This window comes from Aquarana catesbeiana, linkage group LG03, assembly GCF_042186555.1.
Source record: "Aquarana catesbeiana isolate 2022-GZ linkage group LG03, ASM4218655v1, whole genome shotgun sequence".
Lineage (NCBI taxonomy): Eukaryota > Metazoa > Chordata > Amphibia > Anura > Ranidae > Aquarana > Aquarana catesbeiana.
In genome coordinates, this window is record NC_133326.1 from 388,672,756 (window position 1) to 388,700,567 (window position 27,812).

Here is a 27,812-nt window from a genome sequence, read left to right on the forward strand (position 1 = left end):
TGTTTGGTGGTCTGGAAATAATGATTAAAGATGACCTCAACAGCATGACAGTTCCTCTTGATGGAGAGACTGTCAACTCAAGGATCAGAATATGCTACCAACACAACATAGCACAAAGAAGCATACAGTTGGAAACGTGATTCTATGCAAGATATATTAGTTGGTCACTGCTGAGCTGCATCCAGATGCCCAGGACCCCTCCCATTTACCATCTCTGACCCTGGGGACACCAGGGCCCTCTCTGATCCTCCGCCTGTTTCATGACCATCTGCAATTGTCCATAGTCACTAGTGTGAGTGAGTAATCTACCCTGCTGCCATGTTACTCAAGCCCTGGAAATGATGACTGCCTGTCAGGTCACCTTGAGGCTAGGTGACAGATGCACTCTGTAGGAATCGGAAGTGCACCGCTAGGTAGTGGATCCTAGGACTGACTGCTGTGGATTGAAACCTGGGAGGTTCAGGAAGCAGGTCTACTGGATCACTAACACAGATCCCACTGGGAGCTAGAGCATAGATTCTCCAGGGCGCGGAGTCTAAGAGCCAGTAGGTGTTCACCAGAGCCTCTAGTGGTGAGGATGGACTGCGCTGCAGTCTGGCTCCAGGTCGCAGCCCCCAGGATCTCACATCTCATGCTCACGGTAGACTACAGGAGAAGAGGAAAGAGGCAGCAGGCTGGAACAACAAGGAAGTAAGGGACAAGCCAAGGTCGAGGCCACAAGCAGACAAGGACAACAGAGTACACGCCAAGGTTCAGGGTCACAGGCAAACAGGGATGGTCAGGGACACGCCAAAGGTCAGGGTCACGAGCAGACAGGAATAGTAGAGAACAGGCCAAAGTCGGTTAACTGGAATCAGACGTAGGAAACACAGCCAGTACACACGAAAGCTAACACACAATGGTTGATCAGCACTGCTGGCTTGCAGTGCACAGGTTAATATAGGGTTCCCTGATAGGAGCTGGGGTGGAGCCATGCTAGAGGAGAGCTTACAAAAGCAGTCAGGTGAGGGTCAGCTGGTCTCTAGAGATGAACACATGGAGACAGGTATGCTGACAGACAAACTCTATTGCATAACCATGACACTGCCCTTTGAACTGTTGCCCCTTGTAATTGCGTTAGCCTGTGAACCTCTGTCCGGTTAACTGTTGCCCTCATGATTGCAAGCCTGCAACCTATGTCCGGTGAACTGTTGAGGACTGTATAGAGTAACCCCTGCTCTAACTATCTGCTGTGTATTCTGGTGGAGGGAAAGCTGAACGGCGTGACTGGACACAATACATTGGATTACCCTTTGCACATTGAAATAGTGTAGAGAGAAATCTCATCAATTTTCTAAGTTCAGCCTGATGGTTAAATGTAGAAAAACTACAATTATAAGGCCTCTAGTAAGTTAGTAACAATATATGGACTAGTTCATTTAGATAAACATCACACAAATCTAACAAGGAAAGCAAAACTCAAGAAAACAATTATTTCTGAACAAAATTTTTTTATTTAACAGTTAACATAAACAAAACAAAAAAAAAAAAAATTAGAGTACATTCTCCCCCAACCCGGTGACCAGTCGCTGTAGGGACATATTAATCCCAGCCAACTGGTCACCAAGGTACCGCGTAGCCTCCAGGTGTCTCCTGAGGCTACGCTGGTACCTCTGCAGAGCCACAGAGTGACGGAGCTGCCGGTGATTGTGGAGGGCCAAAGATTGACGCAGCCTCCGGGTAACTGCAAAATGTCTCTTTTGGACCTCCACAATGCGCCGCAGATAATCCGTCACATGTGGCTCTGGAGGGTGGGGGATGTGTGCCTGTTCTGGAGCGGGTGAAGGATGCACTGGGGAGGCCAGGTGGGGGGATGTTGAAGGGTGGAGGACTGTAGAAACCACTGGGGACTCAGAAGGACAGCCAGTCCAACCAGACGCGGGCAGGTCCAGGTCTTCGTCCACAGGCTGCAGTTGCAGGATGAAGACTTCACCTGTGAAGAAAAGAAAATACATTAGATAGATAGATAATACAATACACATACACATGGCTTCTTCACCCTAACATTATATAAAGGCAACGATCTCCCAGCCCTTGTAGACAATCCTGTAACATCTTGAGATGTTTTCACTTCCATCCATACCAGTTTTTGATATTTAGTGAGATGCACCTAATCAATTTGTGTGTAGGAGATAGTGGTGTCTGTGTCAATTCGCTGCGTCATACCAAGTTTGCAGAGCTGTGCAGGAAGGTGTAGTACTACTTTACTGTACTCTGACCGGGGTGGAGCTGAGTGTCCTCCCCGGCCAGAGTACAAAGGGATTCCCCTCTACACATCGAGCAGTGTATCTCCCAAAGATTTTATCCACTTGGTCGCACGGGCGGCTGGAGAAAATCTTAAGGTGTAATGGACGCCTAAGTGCTACTGCTAACTAATCTACCTCATCCAGACTGACTGACTTTGGCAAATATGGAGGATCAGTTGCACTTGCAGAAAAACATATCAGCTATACCAGCTTTTAACATTACACTCACCAAAGAGAAGCCATTCAAGCCATTGCATTTGGGATGACCTAATAAAAAGTTGTTTAATAAAATATAGCAGGCTATTTTTTAAAGTTGATAATTTTGTAAGGCCACTGATTGTTGAATAAATTAAGCCCCACTTCTGTTCTAGGCTAGGTAGGTTACTCACTCCTGGTCTAGGCTAGGAGGTATAACAGGTATAACATCATGAGAAAAGTGTTAATGCATGCATTAGGGGCATGCCAGAGATTGAACATGTCCAGGGACTGCCAGCCAATAGCTGGAGATTCTTTTCTGACACCCCCCCCCCAGCCTGCTGTGTTATTCATAATGATTAACAGTGATTGGCTCAGACTGGGAATCTGAACTGCAGCAAGAAGGTGGCATGATCAGGGACATTGGGGAAATATTAACAAGCACAGGTCACGCTAACAGGAAGACTGGAATCATCTGCAGAGGGGAACTAATATAATTAATAGTTCCAGCTAAACCGAAGCCTTGCAGAATAAATCACAAGCTATTCTAGACAAGGTATGCCATCAGCATTTCATATTTAAAATACTATATTTGCCTGTAAAATACAAAAAAAGTTATGCTTACTCCCTGGATCTGCCGCATCTGGCTGTTCCTCCGCATCCCCAGCAGCCTCTACAGGGCAGGTCTCCTCCACCTCCTGCTCAGCAGCTGTTGAGTAATGATAGAAAAGAACATTACAATCTGCAGTGTACAACAATCTCACACATTAGTACAAGAACATTGAAACATGTATGATCACTCAGCAGATACCAGCAAGATTATACTAACTTACATGTGGGCGTTGCTGCCTCAGCCTCCTCCTCAGTCTCCCCCTCTGACTGGATGACACCTATTTATAAAGGAGAAATGATGAACGTTAATAAACGTAAATAAATATACTGTAGTGTAAATAGATAAAATTAATTATCCATTAGCATGGCAATACAGGGCAGGTCACTAACGTTTATCTACAAGGCAGGGACATGCATTCACCATTTAGAAAAAATCATTTAAAAAAAAAACAAATACGAGGCACTTACCTGTCCTGGTTCCAGCGGCGCCAGCGAGTGCTAGGTGCACTGCCACTGATCAGGCACCTCAGTTCAGAGCGGCCACGTTCTGTCAAATTACGTAAGTTACGCAATCGCTTGCGTTACCTGACAGAGCGTCGCAGAGGCTCTACCTGTCACTACATGAGCGAGAAACAATGACACTGGAATCAACAATGGAAGGCTGGACAAATGGAAAAGGAACCACTGTATTAGTGTCACTACTACAGTACTTACTGCATGATGACGTGGAGGACTCCTGCTCCTCTGCCCTCTGCCTCCGGCGGCGCTGGGCCTGGAGACGATCTTTAAATAAAATCAAACACATCATGGTAAATGACTATGTCGCGTCGCATGGTTGACAAAAAAAATTTCCTACACACAATGCAATGCTGACACCAACCCTGATGAGCCAGCAGTTTTTTTATCTCATCCTCCCCTACAGCTGCTAAGAGCTCCTTCTCATGGGGGGGGAGAGATACCTGTTTTCCTCTGCGTCCCGACTGCCTGCGTTTACGCGCTATGGAACTGCAAAACAAAAAGAGAAGAGAAATGGGTTCCACAATTAAACTACAATTGTAATCTGAAAATGACATCAACACATGAAACACATGTAGAATGAACCCGTAGAATGAAACAATGCAAATGGAATTTTTGGATTAGGCACATTTTTTCATGTAGCACAAGGTTTGCACATTTATTTATTAACCAAATTTATTGTAAGAAAAACCTATGCTTTTTTGGTGCACAATAAATAATAAAAGGCAGGATAGGGATTGTGCCGAGTAAATGTCCATTGTGTCCACTCCAGTCCACCTTTCTATTACGCGCTTGTGTGAACTGTGTATAGTGTAAAATTTCCTTCCTTGTTTTTTTTGCAAAGCATTAACCCACTTGCAGATGTGGACCCCCCCCATAGTAACTAAAAATATGGCGGGTCCGCAAGCTGGTTAAGTCCAGCCACCGTAACACTTTTTTATATATATACATATATATATATATAAATATATATATATATATATATATATATATATATATATATATATATATATATATAACTTTTTTATTTTTCAATAACAAAAAATGTAAAACCCAGCGGTGATCTAATGCCACCAATAAAAGCTCTATATATGGCGGGAGAAGAGCATAAATTTCATTTGGGTAATACATCACAGGAGCGTGCAGTTTAAAGCTGCAATGCACTAAATAGCAAAATATGGCCTGGTCAGAAAGGGGGTGCAACCTACAGGTGGTCAGGTCAAGTGGAACTTAAAAGCACTTACTGCTCAGTTTAGTGATAACTAACTAAGAACAAATAACGCCATGGAAATATTCCTCTTAAAATGATTGTGGCGATAATATATAACATGTGCAACTGCAAACTATGTGTAGGCTAGGCACACCTATGCGCAAATTTGGTTTTTCACAGGAGGGAGGATAAATTGAAAATTATTTATTCCTTTTTAAAAAAAAAATTCACCTAACTTTACTGACATCAAATTGTGATAGCAATAACATATGTTTATATGTGTGTGTGTAAAATCAGTGCATTTTTTGGAGCTTTTATCATTGTATAAATGACAATGGTCCCGAAATGGCATCAAAAGTGTCTGATGTGTCCGCCATAATGTCGCAGTCACAATAAAAATCGCTGATCGCCGCCATTACTAGTAAAAAATATTGTTAATAAAAATGCCATAAAACTATCCCTATTTTGTAGACGCTATAACTTTTGCACAAACCAATCAATAAACGCCTATTGCAATTTTTGTTACCAAAAATATGTAGAAGAATACATATCGGCCTAAACTGAGGAAAAAATTCGTTATTTATATATTTGTTGGGGATACTTATATAGCAAAAAGCAAATAAAAACCGCAGAGGTGATCAAATACCACCAAAAGAAAGCTCTATTTGTGGGAAAAAAAGGACATCAATTTTGTTTGGGAGCAACGTCACACGAACGCGCAATTGTCAGTTAAAGCGTCGCAGTGCCGAATCGCACAAAGTGGCATGGTCATTTGGCAGCCATACCTCCGGGGCTGAAGTGGTTAAAATGTAAAAAAAAAAATAATCAGACACGTTACTTACCGTTTTATGTCGCTGAATTTTTTGCGACAGGCAGTCGGGTCACGCCGATGGCGATATGTCTCCTCCACCTTCCTGGAAATCTCCTCCCACTTTTCTCGCTTCCACTCCGTAGTGGTTTCCCTGGAGCGGGGGCCACACAGCTGCATCCAGCAAGGAAGCGTTTCCCTTACCAGGACCTGGGACTCAATATGAGTCCACATTAGGTTACGCTTCCTGCTGGATGCAGCTTGTGTCCCCCTCCTGCGCCCATTTTTGGATGCTGCCTTAGAAGGCCCAGGAACAGCCTCCTCCATGCTGCTAGTGCTGGAATGGGTTGCTGCTGGTGCTGCCATTGCCATTATCTCTAAGCCACACAGCGTCGGATTTTGCGGCCGCACTTCCACACTTCCGATTGAGAAACGAATGTGAAAGTTTGGTTGGCTGACTGCTGGGGCAGAGTAGACCAATGCAATGAGCATGAATGATGAAGATTCGACACAGAAGCGAAAACATGCAAACGTAAATGTGGCTTATGGTGTCTGTCAAAAGTTAGAAGATTCGACAGAGCAGCTAAACAAACTGTACGATGCTGCTATCGAACATTTCCGGTCAAATGCATCCCAGAAAATTCGACCGGAATGTACGATTGCGACGTCGTACAGTTTAGCTGCTCCGTCGAATCTACTTTGAACATTCGACAGACACCATAAGCCTTTAATGACCGATTCGACCTTAATTCATTTCGATTTTCGGACGAATGCAAGTTTTTAATGAAAAACGAAATAAAGAAAAACAAATTTTGGGAGTAACTAAATAAATTTATATTTCGGACGAAAACGAAATTCCGAAACGAAATATTTCAGTGTGCACATGTCTATATACTGTAACAGAAAAGAGCAAACATTTTTCTGGCACAAAGCAACATACAGTACATATATATTGCCAGATTTGCCAGTATAGGCACCACATCCTTAAATTTAGAAAATAACTAATAACTCCACCAAACATGGGACTTTAAGGTGCCTGACAATATATTGAATATATACAATATATACTACTGTTAAAATTTCATTGATTTATTCAGTTCATGTAAAAGCAACATATTACATTTGTTTCACAGCTTGCCATTGATCTTAGACAAACTGTGAAACAAATTGGCAACAACGCTGTTTCCTGACCTAGGCCAACAAGGCCCAGGCCTAGGGCAGCACTTTGCAGGGGGGCAGCACGGAAAGAGTCCCCGCCAACTTGCACTACACTGTTAGAGAGGCAAATTAGTCTAGTAGCGCCCCCATAAAGCTGCTGCACTGCTTCCGGTATGCGGGTGGCCGGTATTCCGCAACTGTGGGGGGGGGGCGCCGCTTTTAGTTTTGACTGTCCTCTCATCCTGGACCACAAATCACCCCTCCCCCCCCCCTGTCACACTGACACCAAGCAGTTATTTTTTTTTTTTCTGATTACTGCATGGTGTCAGTTTGTGACAGTTAGTGTGGTGGGACAGTGAGTGTTAGCCCCCTTTAGGTCTAGGATACCCCCTAACCCCCCCTAATAAAGTTTTAACCCCTTGATCACCCCCGTCACCAGTGTCGCTAAGCGATCATTTTTCTGATCGCTGTATTAGTGTCACTGGTGACGCTAGTTAGGGACGTAAATATTTAGGTTCGCCGTCAGCGTTTTATAGCGACAGGGACCCCCATATACTACCTAATAAAGGTTTTAACCCCTTGATTGCCCCCTAGTTAACCCTTTCACCATTGATCACCGTATAAGCGCTACGGGTGACGCTGGTTAGTTCGTTTATTTTTTATAGTGTCAGGGCACCCGCCGTTTATTACCGAATAAAGGTTTAGCCCCCTGATCGCCCGGCGGTGATATGCGTCGCCCCAGGCAGCGTCAGATTAGCGCCAGTATCGCTAACACCCACGCACTCAGCATACGCCTCCCTTAGTGGTATAGTATCTGAACGGATCAATATCTGATCCGATCAGATCTATACTAGCGTCCCCAGCAGTTTAGGGTTCCCAAAAATGCAGTGTTAGCGTGATCAGCCCAGATACCTGCTAGCACCTGCGTTTTGCCCCTCCGCCCGGCCCAGCCCACCCAAGTGCAGTATCAATCGATCACTGACACTTACAAAACACTAAACGCATAACTGCAGCGTTCGCAGAGTCAGGCCTGATCCCTGCGATCGCTAACAGTTTTTTTGGTAGCGTTTTGGTGAACTGGCAAGCACCAGCCCCAGGCAGCGTCAGGTTAGTGCCAGTAGCGCTAACACCCACGCACGCACTGTACACCTCCCTTAGTGGTATAGTATCTGAACGGATCAATATCTGATCCGATCAGATCTATACTGGCGTCCCCAGCAGTTTAGGGTTCCCAAAAACGCAGTGTTAGCGGGATCAGCGCCTGCGTTTTGCCCCTCCGCCCGGCCCAGCCCAGCCCACCCAAGTGCAGTATCGATTGATCACTGTCACTTACAAAACACTAAACGCATAACTGCAGCGTTCGCAGAGTCAGGCCTGATCCCTGTGATCGCTAACAGTTTTTTTTGGTAGCGTTTTGGTGAACTGGCAAGCACCAGCCCCAAGCAGTGTCAGGTTAGCGCCAGGACCGCTAACACCCACGCACGCAGCATACGCCTCTCTTAGTGGTATAGTATCTGAACGGATCAATATCTGATCCGATCAGATCTATACTAGCGTCCCCAGCAGTTTAGGGTTCCCAAAAACGCAGTGTTAGCGTGATCAGCCCAGATACCTGCTAGCACCTGCGTTTTGCCCCTCCGCCCGGCCCAGCCCAGCCCACCCAAGTGCAGTATCGATCGATCACTGTCACTTACAAAACACTAAACGCATAACTGCAGCGTTCGCAGAGTCAGGCCTGATCCCTGCGATCGCTAACAGTTTTTTTGGTAGCGTTTTGGTCAACTGGCAAGCGCCAGCGGCCTAGTGCACCTCAGGCATAGTCAAACCAGCACTGCAGTAACACTTGGTGACGTGGCAAGTCCCATAAGTGCAGTTCAAGATGGTGAGGTGGCAAGCACAAGTAGTGTCCCACTGCCACCAAGAAAACAAACACAGGCCCGTCGTGCCCATAATGCCCTTCCTGCTGCATTTGCCAATCCTAATTGGGAACCCACCACTTCTGCAGCGCCCGTACTTCCCCCATTCACATCCCCAACCAAATGCAGTCGGCTGCATGAGAGGCATTTTCTTTATGTCCTCCCAAGTACCCCTACCCAGCGAACCCCCCCCCCAAAAAAAGATGTCGTGTCTGCAGCAAGCGCGGATATAGGCGTGACACTCGCTATTATTGTCCCTCCTGTCCTGACAATCCTGGTCTTTGCATTGGTGAATATTTTGAACGCTACCATGCACTAGTTGAGTATTAGCGTAGGGTACAGCATTTCACAGACTAGGCACACTTTCACAGGGTCTCCCAAGATGCCATCGCATTTTGAGAGACCCGAACCTGGAACCATTACAGTTATAAAAGTTACAGTTACAAAAAAAGTGTAAAAAAAAAAAAAAAAAAAAACACAAACAAAAATATAAAATAAAAAAAAATAGTTGTCGTTTTATTGTTCTCTCTCTCTCTATTCTCTCTCTATTGTTCTGCTCTTTTTTACTGTATTCTATTCTGCAATGTTTTATTGTTATTATGTTTTATCATGTTTGCTTTTTCAGTTATGCAATTTTTTATACTTTACCGTTTACTGTGCTTTATTGTTAACCATTTTTTTGTCTTCAGGTACGCCATTCACTACTTTGAGTGGTTATACCAGAATGATGCCTGCAGGTTTAGGTATCATCTTGGTATCATTCTTTTCAGCCAGCGGTCGGCTTTCATGTAAAAGCAATCCTAGTGGCTAATTAGTCTCTAGACTGCTTTTACAAGCAGTGGGAGGGAATGCCCCCCCCACCGTCTTCCGTGTTTTTCTCTGGCTCTCCTGTCTCAACAGGGAACCTAAGAATGCAACCGGTGATTCAGCCAGCTGACCATAAAGCTGATCAGAGACCAGAGTGGCTCCAAACATCTCTATGGCCTAAGAAACCGGAAGCTATGAGCATTTTATGACTTAGATTTCGCCGGATGTAAACAGCGCCATTGGGAAATTGGGGAAGCATTTTATCACACTGATCTTGGTGTGGTCAGATGCTTTGAGGGCAGAGGAGAAATCTAGGGTCTAATAGACCCCAATTTTTTCAAAAAAGAGTACCTGTCACTACCTATTGCTATCATAGGGGATATTTATGTTTTGTACTGCCCTGCAATTTTAGCACCTCAAGAAATGACATAGGCAGTCATAAATTAAAGGCTGTGTAAATTCCAGAAAATGTACTCTAGTACACTAGACGCAAATTTCGTTTGGGTACAGCATTGCATGTTAGCAGTTAAAGCGACGCAGTGCCAAATTGTTGCTCTCCCCCCCCCAGGCCCTCAGAACTAGTGTCCCCACTCGAAAATTTCAGGGCATGTCTTAAACAGCAAGGGGTGTGGCCTTGACAGGAAGGGGTGGGTCATATTTAAGTTAGGGGGTGCACGAGTTTAGTCAGGCCTAGGGCAGCACAAAACCTAAATACACTACTGATTGGCAAAACTTTTATGTATTATATTTTTTGAACAAACATATTGTATAAAGGAAGCCAAGCTGGGCTATGTCATGTTACATTTTTATTGTTTTATCAGTAGTACAGTATATATGTAATATATTGTCAGGCTCCTTTAAAAGTCCCAAGTATGGTGGAGTTTTTTGTTTTTTGGTGTTCTAGCATATTTTCTGATTAGGATAGCAAAGGTTTGTAATCAGTTAGAAAAAGTATAAGGTATGGTGTTCTTTTCTTCTTTCTTTTTTTGTTGATCTTGTCTTCCTTGCCTTTGTCAATGTTGAACTTTTCTAAAGCAAAAGCAGAAATATTTCCATGTACTCACCAAATCTTTTTCCTGACTTCCTGTCAGGGTTAACAACTGTCCATAAATTCACAGCCAGTGATTTTTACACCTGTCCATGAATGTCTTTGTGTCCGTAAAAACACTGAACACTGCCACACACAGTGCAGCCAGGGGCGCTGCCGGGAGATTTAGATGGGTTCATCTTACACTCTGAGTGATAAGGATTCTTTCTTTACCTGCTCTGTACTTCTGCAATCAGTGCCACCTCCAGCCTGCCACTACAAGCTTTAGTGATTGGTTGCTAGGACTGCCCAGCATCCTAGCAACCAAGCACGTGCTTGCTCTGCCCCCAACATTCAGAGGAGGAGGAAGGAACCTGCTGCCAGTGCCCCGGCTCCCAGGTTCATTTGTGGCTGAGGGCTGCGGCTTCAGACTGGAGTGGATCAGTGAACTCTGATGCAACATGCATGAAGGTAAGGAGCCTTTGCAGAAAGTGACCCTAATACAATGTTGGAGGAGGGGTGGCTCTGGGGACCCTGATAGAAGAATGGTGGTTTGACTCTGGAGACTCTGACATAAGGAGGGGGGCTCTAGGGACCATAATGTAAAGAAAGGGACCCTGATGTGGGGGGGTGACACTTTTGGGAACCCAATGTAATGGTGACGGCTCTGGGGACCTTGATGTATAGTAATGGCACTACGAGAACACTGATGTAAGGAGGTGGCACTCTGGCAGCACTGATATAAGGTGGTGGCATTCTGGAGGCACTGATGTAAGGCAATGGTAATCTGAGAGCACTGATGTAAAGTGGTGGCACTAAGGTGGCAATGATTTTGCACAGAGGAGCCCTGATCCTACCCTTCTGGGATCCCCCAGCGTCTCTCCTGGCTCCTCCTCCTTTTGAGATTTGCCATATGGGGCATATCCTATCCTATATGCTATGGGGCACTTGTGTGGGCCTGAATAGACACACACAGCCTGTGCTGTGTGTGTCTATTCAGACACAGAGTCTTGGCCCCACTCTCTGCTCACAGGTTTTAAGCCAATGGCTCCCCCTGCTCTAAGCTAAGCCTGTAAGAGAGAGGGGAGAGGGAAGAAGAGCTGCTGCAAGCATGCACAATGCTAGATTGAGATCAGGCTCAGGTAAGTATTTAGGGGGCTGCTGGGAAGCTACTATTAAAAGGTTTTTTACCTTAATGCGGAGAATCCATTAAGGTAAAAAAACCTTTACATTTACAACCATTTTAAAAGGCAGACCGTTCATTCAAGTAATACTAAAGCTTCATTTTTTTTCTTTTCTAAAATAACAAGCATGTCATACTTACCTGCTGTATGCAGTGGTTTTGCACACACCAGACCCGCTCCTCTTCCTTTTGGGGCCCTCGACGGCGCTCCTGACTCTCCACCTCGAGTAGTGCCCCCAGAGAAAACTGCTTGCCCTAGGGGCACCGCTGCATGCTCGCTCCTGAGCCACTGCTCTATGCATCCATAAAGCCTCGTACACGTGATCAGACTTTCTGACAACAAAACCGTGGAATTTTGTTCGAAGGGTGTTGGCTCCAACTTGTCTTGCATACACACGGTCATACAAATGTTGGCCAACAATCACGAACATAGTGACGTACAAGATGTACGACAAGCCGATAAAAAGGAAGTTCAATAGTCATGCGCCACCCTTTGAGCTCCTTCTGCTAATCTCGTGTTTATCTCGTGTTAGTAGAAGTTTGGTGAGTGACGATTCACGCTTTTCAGCCTCGTGCTTTTTAGTTAATTTCTGCTTTTCAGGTTGTGCTTGCCAGTTTGTATCTGTTTTTCAGTGCGTGCTTGTCAGGTCGTTTCTGTTTTTCAGTGCGTTCTATTTATAGTTCGCTTGTGATTTTCAGTGCGTGCTTGTCTGGTCGTTTCTGATATTCAGGTCGTGCTTGTCAAGTTCTTTCTGATTTTCAGTGCGATTTGTCAGTTCGTTCTGAGCAGCCGTTCTTTTACTAGCCATGTGACGTTCTCGTCGGAGAGATCGTGCTATTGTTGGGCTTGGAGTTATTGCTTTGACCCAAGTCCAGTCCATGAACAGGGGGAGGGGGAGTTCTTGGACCAAGAATTGGTTGCTTAATCGTGACCAATTCTATCATATGCCTTTGCTGCGGGAGTTCCAGGAGAATAATCCTGATGATTTCAGGAATTATCTCCGGATGACGGACCCCGTCTTTTACTGTCTATTGGCTTTGCTGTGCCCTTATATTACTAAGCAGGACACCTGCATGCGGCAGGCCATATTCGGGTAAGTTTTAACCTTTAACATCACATTCTGTGTATTTAATGTTTGCTAATGTATTGTATTAATTTCTTCAGTCCATAATTACCATGATTGTAATATGCTGTGAATGTCCTCTTTGTCCTCATGCATGCTGTAAGCTTTTAATGCTCTTTGTTTGTCCTTCATGCATATTTGCCTTCACTAACCTCCCAAGCATGCTGTCCTGGGCCCATACAAACCTAGCCTAGTAACTTAACAATATTTTTTATCAGCTACATTTTAGTGCTTACCCTAAACACCCCCTAAAATGTGTCCAAATTTTATTGTTGGCCTTAAATTCAGGCAGAGTGCAAGAGGTATTTTTTGGGGGCCCAAACTCATTTGGAACCCCCCCACCTCTAAGTCAACCGATACCAATACTCTATCTGCTGACTTTGCCAAACCCATACATACTATACTTACCTCTTTTGTGTTCATATTTATGGATGAATTCACCAAAGCATGTAGTGCAAGGGCCTGCCGGAATACTTTCAGATGGTACTGTTTAAAGTTTTGCTCTCCTATTATCTTGATAGTTAATTGCAGAATGTAAAAATGTATTCAATTTGGACCATGTGTATTCATATTTTTGGATTATAACACTTCTTACCTGTCCAGTGGGCTGCCAATAGTGTAATTAAGGAGGGGCTAGCCAAACTAACACACATTATTTATGCATTCAGCTCTCAATGAAGTGGAGAGGGTTACCTGTCCAAAACATCTACCCACCCCCCTACCATAAAATGTTTCCAATGAACCACCAGAGGGGGTGAGGAATCTGATAAGTTGACCTTATACTTTTGTCTTTAATACTGATTTCAATAAATGTTACACTTATGTTGGACAAGAATGCTTGTGTCTAATCTGCTTGCAATGTTATGTGCTAAAGTACTAATTATTTTTTTCTTGTTTGACTCCACAGTTTCCTTCCAACTCACAGGAATGGCAGACTGTGGCTTCCCAGTTTCATCACCAGTGGGATTTTCCCAATTGTGGTGGTGCTATGGATGGGAAGCACGTAAGGATCGTACCACCACCCAACTCGGGGTCTTACTACTATAATTATAAGGGGTTTGGTAGTATTGTGATGTTGGCAGTGGTGTCGGACAATTATGAGTTTCTTTACCTGGATGTTGGGAAGAACGGCAGAAACTCTGATGGAGGAATGATTGCCCAGACAGAGTTCTACAGGTGTCTTCAAAATGGCACATTGTGGTTGCCACCTCCGGAGGAGAATGTCGAGGGCCTCAATTTCGTATTTTTCGTGGATGAGGCCTTTGCTCTGGGGGAACATCTCATGAGGCCGTTCCCCATAAGGAACATGACCCCAGAGCAGAGGGTTTTTAATTACCGGCTGTCATGTGCCAGAAGAGTGGTGGAGAATGCCTTTGGCATAATGGCAAGCCGGTTCAGGATCTTCCTAACGTCCATCAACCTGGCCGAATACAAACAGAACCATGTTGTGTTGAGCTTGTGTTGAGCTACTGCATTCTCCACAACTACCTAAGAAAGAATGCAGCCAGCTATCTGGCCTCAGTTTCAAATGAGGCCGACTTTGCATTGGATACAGCAGCAATGATGGCTATTGAGTACTTCGTGGGTAGAGGGGCAATTGCTTTACAACAAAATGTTGTGGATGTGCAATAATTGTTTTTTTTTTAATAAACTCATATTTAATTTGAATTACTGTTTGTGTTTCTTATCTGTCTCCTAGGTTCTTAAATGGCCTTTTAATTTTGGCCATTTTCTTCAATACTGAAATTGTAACTTATTTGATACATGAGGTGACAGTCTCTTCTTTAGCTAACTATTATGTTGTGCTGTGGGTCTGCTACACACACACACACAATGTTAATGTTGTAATGTTTGTGTGTATGTATGTAATGCATTAATGATAAAAATATTCATCCTTTTCAACTCCTTGAATTAATTGCTTGGAGTCCCTAAAATGGCCTGATTTTGGCACATTTTACAGTACATTGTCACGGTGTCACGTACCTGGTAGGTAGAGCCCAGAATGCAGGGAACGGCCTCTCGTATACCTCTGACTCGGGAAACCCTGGTAGTGTTGACAGGGGCTCAAGAGTACAAAGGGGCACTAGTGCCTGACTGGAAGGCTGGTGTAGAGGGCTGGATCCTGAAGTCAGCAGGGAGGTGCACCATGCACCATAGTCCAGCAGCAGGATGCAGACAGCAGGGAGGTGTACGGTAGTCCAGTAGCAGGAAGCAGACAGCAGGGAGGTATCCTGTGGTCCAGCAGCAGGAAGCAGACAGCAGGGAGGTGTCCTTTAGTCCAGCAGCAGAATGTAGACAGGCCGAGTCAAAACACAGGCGGGCAGATCAGGTACAGAAGGGCAATCCAAAAGAGTAGTCAAAGTCCAAGCCAAGATCGGGGCAGGCAGCAAGCAGGGAAGTCAAAAACAAGCCAAGTAAGGTAATAGGTTCAGGTAACAAGTAACGGGGCAGCAGGGGTCTTCAAGAAATGCTGTAGACCAGACAGCAAGGCAGCAAGGCATCAGCCCCCTTTAAATAGCACATCTTGGCACCAAGTGCTGTCACAAGGAGCGCGCACGCATTCCCGCGCGCGCCCCTTGCGCCGCTATTTGTGCTATTGCGCATGCAACCACTTATCACTGGGAAGGGACCCACAAACTTAGGGCCCAATTTCCTGGATGGACATACTAGCTTCAGATTCAGGGTGGACAGCCAGATTTGATCTCCAGGTTTCAGGTCAAGTTCCCCTCTCCTTTTTCTGTCAAATGTCTCCTTGTTATGTTCCTGAGTTTTTACCATTGTCTCTTGGAGTAGTTTGTTATTTATGCTAAAGAAATTCAAGACTTCCTGGGCAGCCGGTACTGCACATTCTAGAACGTTGTTAGACAAAAACAAGGGGTGGAAACCATAGTTCGCAAAGAATGGAGACTGATTAGTTGCAGAATGAACAGAATTATTATAGGCGAACTCGGCAAGAGGTAATAGAGGTACCCAGTCATCCTGAGAAAAACAAGAATAGCATCGTAAGTATTGCTCAAGGGTTTGATTTGTTCGTTCAGTCTGACCATTAGTCTGGGGGTGGTAAACAGAGGAGAAAGAAAGGTCAATCTTCAGGGATTCACATAGAGCTCTCCAGAATTTGGATGTAAATTGTACCCCCCGATCAGATACGATGTTTGCAGGTATACCGTGGAGTCTTACTATCTCTTTAATAAAGATCCTTGTGGTTTCAGAGGCGGAGGGAGTACCCTTCATAGGCAGGAAGTGAGCCATCTTTGAAAGTCTGTCGACCACTACGAAGATAGTGGTGTAGTCGTCTGATGGTGGTAATTCAACAATGAAATCCATGGAGATCATCCTCCATGTTTTTTTCGGAACAGGGAGAGGCTTTCGCAGCCCCCAAGCCTTGGTCTTGCTGCCCTTGTTCTGAATGCAGGTAATGCACGATTCCACATAGCGTCTGCAATCTTTCAATAGCTGAGGCCACCAGAACGTGCATTGGGAGGAGTTTGGAGGTCTTGTGTATACCAAAGTGGCCAGCTAGTTCATGGTCATGACAAGATTTGAGGACGGCAACCTGTGACTGTTGAGGCACAAAAATTCTGTCTTTGTACCATAATAGGTCATCTCTGGACTGTAGAGTGATGTCTGTCGGATGGGGAGCCATTGAAGATGCCTGTTTGATTTGGGACAGTAGATCTCCTTGTAACATGAGAAAGTTTCCTGGAGCAAGAATGGTATCTGGGGAAGAAAGAACTTCAGGTTCGCTGAACATCCGAGACAGCACATCCAGTTTGGTATTCTTTTATCCCGGCCTGTAAGTGATGTGGAAAGTGAACCTAGTAAAGAAGAGAGTCCATCTGGCCTGACGTGGTTTCAATCTCTTGGCAACTTTCAGGTACTCTAAGTTCCAGGAGGTAGCGCCATTCAAGCTTTTATTGCAAGTAGCTCCCTGTCCCCAACATCATAATTCTTCTCAGCTTCTGATAACTTGCGGGAGAAGAACGCCACTGGATGTAATAGAGCCTTGGATCCTTGTCTCTGTGAAAGTACTGCCCCTACTGTTATCTCAGAGGCGTCTACCGCCAGGATGTAAGGTAAAGCTGGGTCAGGATGCTTCAGGACAGAGGCCGACATGAACTGATCCTTTAAGGAGGTGAAAGCAGCTTGAGCCTCAGGGGACCATTGGAACTGGGTGCCTTGCCGAGTCAGTCTTGTGATGGGGGAGATGATGGTAGAGAATCCCCTGATAAACTTGCGATAGAAATTCGCAAAACCCACAAAGCGCTGAACTCCCTTTTTATCCACAGGGGCTGGCCCTTCTAGGATGGCGGAGACCTTCTGCGGATCCATCTTGACACCATCTATGGAAATAATCAGGTCCAGAAATTGAATGCTTTGGCGTTCAAACTCGCACTTCTCAGGTTTTGCGTACAAGCCGTGTTGGCGAAGCCGAGTTAGAACTTTTCTGATGTGTTCCCGGTGGATAGACAGAGAGGAGGAAAAAATCAGGATGTTCACCAGATAAACTATGACGAACAGATCAAGGTAGTCTCTAAAAATATCATTAACAAAATGCTGGAAAATGGCAGGAGCATTACATAACCCAAAGGGCATTACAAGATACTCAAAGTGTCCGAAGCGGGTGCGAAGGCAGTCTTCCATTCGTCCCCGCTTCGGATCTGGACTAGGTTGTAGGCTCCGCGAAGATCCAGTTTGTTAAATATAGCTGCAGTTCCGAGTCCCTGAAAGAGATCAGGTACCAAAGGTAGGGGGTACCGGTTCTTAATTGTAATTTTGTTGAGGTCTCGATAATCTACGCAGGGGCGTAGGGAGTGGTATGCTTCTGGGACAGCTTGGCAGGTTTCAGCATCAGTTTCCAGACACAGCAAGGAAGACGGGACGTCGGTAGCTCCCTGCAGGCAATGCTGACGGCAATGGGGGAGTGAAAACTGATTTTTCCAGTAGACAGTCAATTTGTGGATTATGGGCTTTGAGCCAGGGCATGCCCAGTATGATGGGAAACAAAGGAGACTCGATGATGTCAAGACAAAGTAGTTCCCAATGGCTGCCGGCAATGATGGTATTTAGGGGAACCGTATCTTGCGTTACAGGTCCAGATTTAATAGCTGATCCGTCTGCTAGGTGTACAGACAGTCCCTGTGCTCTTCGTCGTAGAGAGATTTGGAGTTTGTGGGCAAAAGATAAGTCCATAAACCCGCTGCAAGCTCCGGAATCAATTATGGCGGTTGCTTGAGTATTCCCTCCTGGAAGCTGTAGAGAAATGGAGATAGCCAAATGAGTTGCATTATTAAACACAATAGGTAAGGAAGTTTTTTTTTTTTCTTTTTTTTTGTTTTTTTTTGTTTTTCTGTGTTATAGTTTGGGGAAGTCACTTACAACTTATAATATTGTTATTCACGTTTGTATGTTGGGGAAAGGGAGTTGGAGCTATATAAGGATAGGGGTGGTTGGAGATACTAATAAGGAGGAAGATTGTGTGTTTTTTTTTTTTTTTTTTGTTCTACCCTGGTTAAATGTGATACATGGGGTAATTGGTGTTTTGTTATTGGATTTTGGGTTGAAAGTAGGGGTATAGTAAGTTGAATGAATGTTATTGTATGATGTATCATATAAATGAATAAGTATGTATTATGTATCATATAAATGAATAAAAATTTTGATTATTAAAAAAAAAAAAAAAAAAAAAAAAAAAAACAATAGGTAAGGAAGTAGAGGAGAGGGTAGTGTGCTTATGGATCTTTGTGGGACAAGTCCTCACATAGTGTTCAGATTCCCCGCAATAGAGGCAAAGGTTGTTAGCCCGCCGGCATTGACGTTCTTCAGGAGTCAGAGAAGGACGGATCAAGCCAATTTGCATTGGTTCAGAAGAATCAGCGGAAGTGTGAACAAGAGGATTTGGTACATGTGGTAACATCCATACTGGGCGAGAGGGACCAGCTGTACGTTCTGCTCTTCTGCTCTTCGCTCTCTTGGACGCCTGTCTATTTGGATGGACAGGTTGATGAGAGCTTCAAGTATTGCCGGAATGCCAACCTGGGCCAACTCCAATGCCTGAACTCAGATGCATTTTCCTCGGCCGCCCTACGGCCCTGCTGAAGAGAAAATAATGCTTCTTCTGCGGTAGCTGCTTGTTGTGGGCCTTCGTAGAGAAGGGCCATGGCTTGAAAAAAGGTATTCAGGTGGTTAATGAGAACAACTGACTCAGCGCCAATATAAGTGAGTAATGTCAGTAATTAAAAATAAAAAATAAAAAAATAAACATTACTTTGAATAGTGAACCATAAACCAAAACAAACAAGCTGCTCCCCAACTTGAACATAAAATGATCAGATGGTAAACAGATAGATAGGGGGCGCTAATAATTATCCGATGAATACATTATTGTGGTACAAATTTTTTTAGAATTGTGCTTATTGTGTACCTTAATCTCATATGAAGAGAAAGGTAAATATGAATAGACAATTAATAATGAAATAATAAAATTAAACCAAAAATAATAGCACACAAAACCAACAGTAATAGTGTCAGTGACAGTGATATACTATCTCCATATGCAGTGAAAAATATAATATAAGTTATAGTAATATCTTCCAAAGTGAGCCAGTTTCTTCCTGTCGATAGATAAAAAGTTCCTTCACCAAAAGAAGAAAAGGAAAATAAAAGAGAGTCATTAGCGCTTTTGCAGGATTGTGCCTGCTCACATGGATGGCTGGACAGCTGGATGATGATTAGGCTAAGAACCCCTCCGGTCCCAATCGTTCAAACATGGGATATATGTGAAACAAACAAAGTCTCCATAGTGTAAAACCGTTTAATATAAAACTAGGGATACATTAAAAATGCCAAATGGCTGCTTACATTTGTGGGTGCACTGGGGCTGCTCGCTTGTCAGGGTAAGATTGAGATCAAAGACCCGTCGCACCACATCAAAGGATGGCGTGCGTTCCACACGGCGTGAGAAGCAACCAGAGAGCCCGATGTAGGTAAGCATCACGTGACCAAGTACCTCCGACCTACGTTTCATTATAAACGTCCTCAGGGAAGTGTACGTTGGTCACTAGGTTACGGGTTTATAAAGAAAAAAGGGACGGGTAAAAAAGACGTGATAGGAAGAAGTTCACATCAATAAAGTTGGCAAGTTAAATGGCAATGGTTAGAGAAGTAGAGTGATACTCCCCCTGGTGGTTCAGATCCAAAGGATTCAATAATCACTCTGACTAATAAAATTAACTAATAAAAACTAACAGTAATTCCCATTGCTGGATACTGCTCCCTCTAGTGCTTGTTTCCAAATGTTGTCGGGAATTACCCATAATCAAGATGTTGATATAATGCTAATTTGTAATTCAATAATTAGACCAATAAATATAAAAATGAAAAATTATGATAATCTAAATTAAAATATGTTATTTATTAAACCCTGTAGTCCCGTGCAGCCACAGTCTCGGTTAACATTAACATAACTGAAACACTTTACCATCCCTATATTGGTCACAGCAAAATAGTCTCATATATTATTGTGGATATATTATAATGAAAGAAAAGGATAATAAGATGATAAAAATGAAACATAATTGGCTCTAGTTGGAACTTGTGATGAGTGAGAAGGACTAGAAGACCAAATCGGTGAGTAATGTTGGTGTAATTCCATAAATTTGTACATATAAAAGTGTGGCTAAATAGTATCATAGGAAGTTATGAAATTAATAAATTATATTAAGGATGTGGTAGTGTCTATATACCATTGGTGGGTGGCCCAAAATGCTAATCGGTCAGAAAACAATTCAAATCTTGATCTATATTCATTCCATGTGGTTGCATAGTCTGTAATATATAGAGCCAATATGTTTCATTTTGGGATACAGCTCTTTTCATATGGGTACCCCTCCAATTTTTTGAAATTTTATCGATACCATAAAACGTACACAATGTTGGATCACTGTCATGGCAGAGTTCAAAGTGTCTGGAGACACTATGTTTAGGATAACCATTTTTTATGTTTGTAAGATGTTCATTAATTCTTATTTTCAATTGTCGTGTGGTTCTGCCCACGTATTGTAAGGAACACGGGCATTTCAAAACATAAGTCACATGGTCAGAGTCACATGTAATAAGAGGTTTGATTTTAAATTCTTTTTGTGATACTGAAGATTTGATTTGAGATATTTTCTTACTAGTGCCCGGTTTCCTAGTGGTTTTGCAAGCTTTGCACCTAGTGCAATAGTGGAAACCAGATCCATCCAAAAAAGTGGGTGGTTTTCTTGGGGGGTCTGGTACATTGGGAGCTATACGATTTCTGAGGCAGGGAGCCCTTCTGTATATAAATTTTGGTTTGCTAGGCAGGGAAGATTGGAGATCTTTATCTTTAAGCAGGATAGGCCAGAATTTCTTGAAGATACCTTCTACTTCTCTATATTGGCGATGGAAGCCTGATATGAATGCAGAGTCACCTTTAAGTTCTTTTTTTGATTTGGAGGCCAGCATGGACTGTCTGTCCATGGTTGACACCTGCAGGACAAGTTTTTCTAGTGTGTTAATGGGATAGCCCTTCTCTACAAATCTAGTGGTGAGAATTTCCGCTTGTGAAAAGTAATCTTTATCATTATCGCAATTCTGCAGTATGCGCATATATTGCCCCTTGGGTACCGCTCCTATCCATTGCAGATGGTGGCAACTATGCGCAGAGACAAAGGCGTTGCAATCTGTTTCCTTGAAAAAAGTCCTTGTGCTGATGGTGTTAGATTGTTTGGTGAGTGTTAGATCTAAGTAGTTAACCGTAGTTAAGCTATGTTCCGCTGTAAATTTTAGATTATATTTATTGTGGTTCATATACTCCAAATATGTCAAGAGACTCTCTCTGGTTCCCTCCCACAACATGATAACATCATCGATGTATCTTTTATAGAAAAGAAGTAATTGGGGTCTGTTTTTAAAGATGGTTTCTGATTCTGATTTATTTAATGAGATGTTTGCCACACTGGGAGCATAACGTGCTCCCATGGCTACACCACCGGTTTGGTTGTAATATTCATTCAATGCCCAGAAGTAGTTGTTCCCCATAGCCATAGACAATCCTTCAATTAGAAATTTGATTTGTGATTTATTCAAAGTGGATTTAATTGAAAAAGCCCAACTAACTGCTTCCAATACATCTGTTTGGCGTAGGTTGGTATAAAGAGACTCAATATCTATTGTTACCATTAACGTGTTGTCGGTGACAACAGTGGATTGAAGAAGTGTTATTAATTCTCGACTGTCTTTGAGATAGGATTGGCTCTGTGAAACTAAAGGCTGGAGGAATGTATCAAGATATTCCCCCACCCTAGAGTACAGGGAGCCAATCCCACTCACTATTGGGCGACCCGGTGGGTTCTCTTTGTTTTTATGTATCTTTGGTACTATGTATAGCACTGGGATTCTGGGTGTACTTAAGGTAAGATATTCTGCTTCCTTTTAATTTAAAATTTTTTTGGTAGTTCCTTTTGTAATCCATTTTAGTAATTCTTGTTTTAATCTCGGGGTGGGATTAGAGTTCAGCTTCTTTTATGTTGTGGTGTCATTCAACAATCTCGTTAGTTCTTTATTATAATTTTCTTTAGTTAATATTACTAATCCCCCCTTATCAGCAGGTCTCACCACTATCTGTTTGTTCTCCTCCAGTCTCTTGATTCCTTCCCATATTGTTTGCTTACTTTGGTGTTTTGATACTTCTATTTCGCGGACTTCATCTTGGACCATAGTCCTGAACACTTCTATATGATGGTTGAAACCCTTTTTAGGGTTAAATACAGAGTTATTTTTCAAACTACGATGTATAAATGGGTCATCAGACTTCTTGGGTATAGGATTACTAATTTGGCCAGAAAAATGTTTTTTGATATTCAGTTTTCTGATATACTTCTCAATATCCACAAATAGATTAAACTTATCTATATTTTTATTTGGCGCAAATTTCAAACCCTGCAACAAAACTTCCAATTCTAGATCTGAAAATATGATATCAGTTAGGTTGAATATTCCTGATTTCAGTTGTTTCTCTTCCCTTTTCTTTCTCCCTCTGCCTCTTCTTCCTCTCTTTCTACTCTTTCTCTATAGTTCTGTTGGGGGTTGTTTGGGATTCTGTATGGCTCTCTCCAGTCTCTCCATTCCCTCCCCTCCCTGGTGTGGGTAGGAATTTTGTACCGGTCTGCCCCTAAAGTTACCTCTAAAATGGCCCCTAGGGGGTCTGGGTGGGTATTGAGTACGATTATTGGCATAGTATCCATATTCAGGTGGCCTATAGTCCATAGGGGTGGGTCTATTATAGGTCGGTCCCCTATATGGTGAATTGTAAGGTGGCGGATAAGGGTAAGGGTTAGTTTTGGGATGATTGTTTGAACTGTGAGCTGCTCTATTGGTGGTCCTTTGGGGTGTGCTGGAATTTACTTTGGCTTTATTTGCCATTCAGGACTATGTTCAGGACTATGGTCCAAGATGAAGTCCGCCAAGTGGAAGTATCAAAACACCAAAGTAACCAAACAATATGGGAAGGAATCAAGAGACTGGAGGAGAACAAACAGATAGTGGTGAGACCTGCTGATAAGGGGGGGGGGGATTAGTAATATTAACTAAAGAAAATTATGATAAAGAACTAACGAGATTGTTGAATGACACCACAACATATAAGAAGCTGAACTCTAATCCCACCCCGAGATTAAAACAAGAATTACTAAAATGGATTACAAAAGGAACTAACAAAAAAATATTAAATCAAAAGGAAGCAGAATATCTTACCTTAAGTACACCCAGAATCCCAGTGCTATACATAGTACCAAAGATGCATAAAAACAAAGAGAACCCACCGGGTCGTCCAATAGTGAGTGGGATTGGGTCTCTGTACTCTAGGGTGGGGGAATATCTTGATACATTCCTCCAGCCTTTAGTTTCACAGAGCCAATCCTATCTCAAAGACAGTCGAGAATTAATCACACTTCTTCAATCTACTGTTGTCACCGACAACACGTTAATGGTAACAATAGACATTGAGTCTCTTTATACCAACCTACGCCAAACAGATGTATTGGAAGCAGTTAGTTGGGCTTTTTCAATTAAATCCACTTTGAATAAATCACAAATCAAATTTCTTATTGAAGGATTGTCTATGGCTATGGGGAACAACTACTTCTGGGCATTGAATGAATACTACAACCAAACCGGTGGTGTAGCCATGGGAGCACGTTATGCTCCCAGTGTGGCAAACATCACATTAAATAAATGGGAATCAGAAACCATCTTTAAAAACAGACCCCAATCTCTTCTTTTCTATAAAAGATACATCGATGATGTTATCATGTTGTGGGAGGGAACCAGAGAGAGTCTCTTGACATATTTGGAGTATATGAACCACAATAAATATAATCTAAAATTTACAGCGGAACATAGCTTAACTACGGTTAACTACTTAGATCTAACACTCACCAAACAATCTAACACCATCAGTACAAGGACTTTTTTCAAGGAAACAGATGGCAACGCCTTTGTCTCTACGCATAGTTGCCACCATCTGCAATGGATAGGAGCGGTACCCAAGGGGCAATATATGCACATACTGCAGAATTGCGAAAATGATAAAGATTACTTTTCACAAGCGGAAATTCTTACCACTAGATTTGTAGAGAAGGGCTATCCTATTAACACACTAGAAAAACTTGTCCTGCAGGTGTCAACCATGGACAGACAGTCCATGCTGTCCTCCAAATCAAAAAAAGAATTTAAAGGTGGCTCTGCGTTCATATCAGGCTTCCATCGCCAATATAGAGAAGCAGAAGGTATCTTCAAGAAATTCTGGCCTATCCTGCTTAAAGATAAAGATTTCCAATCTTCCCTGCCTAGCAAACCAAAATTTATATACAGAAGGGCTCCCTGCCTCAGAAATCGTATAGCTCCCAATGTACCAGACCCCCCCAAGGAAACCACACACTTTTTTGGCTGGATCTGGTTTCCACTATTGCACTAGGTGCAAAGCTTGCAAAACCACTAGGAAACCGGGCACTAGTGAGAAAATATCCCAATTCAAATCTTCAGTATTACAAAAAGAATTTAAAATCAAACCTCTTATTACATGTGACTCTGACCACGTGACTTATGTTTTGGAATGCCCGTGTTCCTTACAATACGTGGGCAGAACCACACGACAATTGAAAATAAGAATTAATGAACATCTTACAAACATAAAAAATGGTTATCCTAACCATAGTGTCTCCAGACACTTTAAACTCTGCCATGACAGTGATCCAACATTGTGTACGTTTTATGGTATCGATAAAATTTCAAAAAATTGGAGGGGTACCCATATGAAAAGAGCTGTATCCCAAAATGAAACATTTTGGCTCTATAAATTACAGACCATGCAACCACATGGAATGAATATAGATCTAGATTTGAATCGTTTTCTGACCAACGATTAGCATTTTGGGCCACCCACCAATGGTTTATATACACTACCACATCCTTAATATAATTTATTAATTTCATAACTTCCTATGATATTATTTAGCCACACTTTTGTATCTACAAATTTATGGAATTATACCAACATTACTCACCGATTTGGCCTATTAGTCCTTCTCACTCATCACAAGTTTAAACTAGAGTCAATTATGTTTCATTTTTATCATCTTGTTATCCTTTTTTTTCATTATAATATATCCACAATAATATATGAAACTATTTTGCTGTGACCAATATAGGGATATTAAAGTGTTTCAATTATGTTAATGTTAAGCGAGACTGTGGCTGCACGGGACTACAGGGTTTAATAAATAACATATTTTAATTTAGATTATCATAATTTTTCATTTTTATATTAATTGTCCTAATTATTGAATTACAAATTAGCATTATATCACCATCTTGATTATGGGTAATGCCCGACAACATTTGGAAACAACCACTAGGGAGCAGTATCCAGCAATGGGAATTACTGTTAGTTTTTATTAGTTAATTTTATTAGTCGGAGTGATTATTGAATCCTTTGGATCTGAACCACCAGGGGGAGTATCACTCTACTTCTCTAACCATTGCCATTTAACTTGCCAACTTTATTGATGTGAACGGAACTTCTTCCTATCACGTCTTTTTTACCCGCCCCTTTTTTCTTTATAAACCCGTAACCTAGTGACCAACGTACGCTTCCCTGAGGACTTTCATAACGAAACGTTCGTCGGAGGTACGTGGTCACATGATGCTTACCTACATCCGGCTCTCTGGTTGCTTCTCACGCCGGGTGGAATGCACACCGTCCTCCGATGTGGTGCGACGGGTCTTTGATCTCAATCTTACACTGACAAGCAAGCAGCCCCAGTGCCGGGTAGGCACCCACAAATGTAAGCAGCCATTTGGCGTTTTTAATGTATCCCTAGTTTTATATAAAACGGTTTTACACTATGGAGACTTTGTTTGTTTCACATATATCCCATGTTTGAACGATTGGGACCGGAGGGGTTCTTAGCTTAATCATCATCCAGCTGCCCAGCCATCCATGTGAGCAGGCACAATCCTGCAAAAGCGCTAATGACTCTCTTTTTGATTGGTAAGCAGATATCCATTTCCACAAGGTGTATTTTCCTTTTCTTCTTTTGGTAAAGGAACTTTTTATCGACAGGAAGAAACTGGCTCACTTTGAAAGTTATCACTATAACTTATATTATATTTTTCACTGCATATGGAGATAGTATATCACTGACACTGACACTATTACTGTTGGTTTTGTGTGCTATTATTTTTGGTTTAATTGTATTATTTCATTATTAATTGTCTATTCATATTTACCTTTCTCTTCTTATGAGATTAAGGTACACAATAAGCACAATTCTAAAAAAAATTGTACCACAATAATGCATTCATTAGATAATTATTAGCACCCCCTATCTATCTGTTTACCATGCAGGTGGTTAAGGCAGTTATCCTTCTGCTCCAGCAGGATGATGGGCCCATGCCTGGGGTTCGCCTAGTAAGAGGGAAATGACGAAGCCCACCTTGGTAGTTTCGAGAGAGAAAGTTCTGGGTTGTAATGCAAAAAAAAGTTCACAGGCATTACGGAATGCCCCCTACTTGCTGCGATCCCCTGAGAACCTTTCTGGTGTGGGGACTTTGGGTTCTGGAGGGAGCATAACCACTGAAGGAGCAGCGGACGTTCCAGGAGCTGTGGTAGCTAGAACATGGACACGCTCTTCCAGTCGGTTATAACCGTCTTGTAAGTCTTTAACAGCTTGAGTAAGTCCAGCTAGATGACGGCATAAGTCCTCCATGGGCGAGGTTCCCTGCGTGGGCTCGGACATGGCTGTCCGGTACTGTCACGTACCTGGTAGGTAGAGCCCAGAATGCAGGGAATGGCCTCTCGTATACTTCTGACTCGGGAACCCCTGGTAGTGTTGACAGGGGCTCGAGAGTACAAAGGGGCACATGTGCCTGACTGGAAGGCTGGTGTAGAGGGCTGGATCCTGAAGTCAGCAGGGAGGTGCACCGTAGTCCAACAGCAGGATGCAGACAGCAGGGAGGTGTACAGTAGTCCAGTAGCAGGAAGCAGACAGCAGGGAGGTGTCCTGTAGTCCAGCAGCAGGAAGCAGACAGCAGGGAGGTGTCCTGTAGTCCAGCAGCAGAATGTAGACAGGCCAAGTCAAAACACAGGCGGGCAGATCAGGTACAGAAGGGCAATCCAAAAGAGTAGTCAAAGTCCAAGCCGGGATCAGGGCAGGCAGCAAGCAGGGAAGTCAGGAACAAGCCAAGTAAGGTAATAGATTCAGGTAACAAGTAACAGGGCAACAGGGGTCTTCAAGAAATGCTGTAGACCAGACAGCAAGGCAGCAAGGCATCAGCCCCCTTTAAATAGCACATCTTGGCACCAAGTGCTGTTACAAGGAGCGCGCACGCGTTCCCGTGCGCGCCCCTTGCGCCACTATTTGTGCTATTGCGCATGCGCGTGCTCCGG

General features: G+C 43.1%; 1 protein-coding gene across 1 annotated transcript; it reads right to left on the reverse strand.

Moving 5' to 3' along the window:
• Positions 1-1,532: 1,532 nt before the first annotated feature.
• Positions 1,533-27,132, reverse strand: LOC141133969 (uncharacterized). Its single transcript, XM_073623570.1, has 6 exons — positions 26,936-27,132; positions 3,973-4,097; positions 3,807-3,875; positions 3,314-3,370; positions 3,106-3,189; positions 1,533-1,972 (listed from the first exon to the last, which is right to left on the reverse strand). Exons 1-6 carry the CDS (start codon positions 27,130-27,132, stop codon positions 1,533-1,535), a joined length of 972 nt encoding a protein of 323 aa, XP_073479671.1.
• Between the last annotated feature and the right edge of the window lie 680 nt (positions 27,133-27,812).

Excerpts from the sequence above, each read along its gene's own strand:
- LOC141133969 (XM_073623570.1), bottom strand. The coding sequence starts at position 27,132 with ATGGAGGACTTATGCCGTCATCTAGCTGGACTTACTCAAGCTGTTAAA. Across the intron at positions 3,876-3,972 it reads AAAACTGCTGGCTCATCAGG|ATCGTCTCCAGGCCCAGCGC; the intron begins GTTGGTGTCAGC and ends TTTTATTTAAAG. Across the intron at positions 3,190-3,313 it reads TGAGGCAGCAACGCCCACAT|CTGCTGAGCAGGAGGTGGAG; the intron begins GTAAGTTAGTAT and ends ATTACTCAACAG.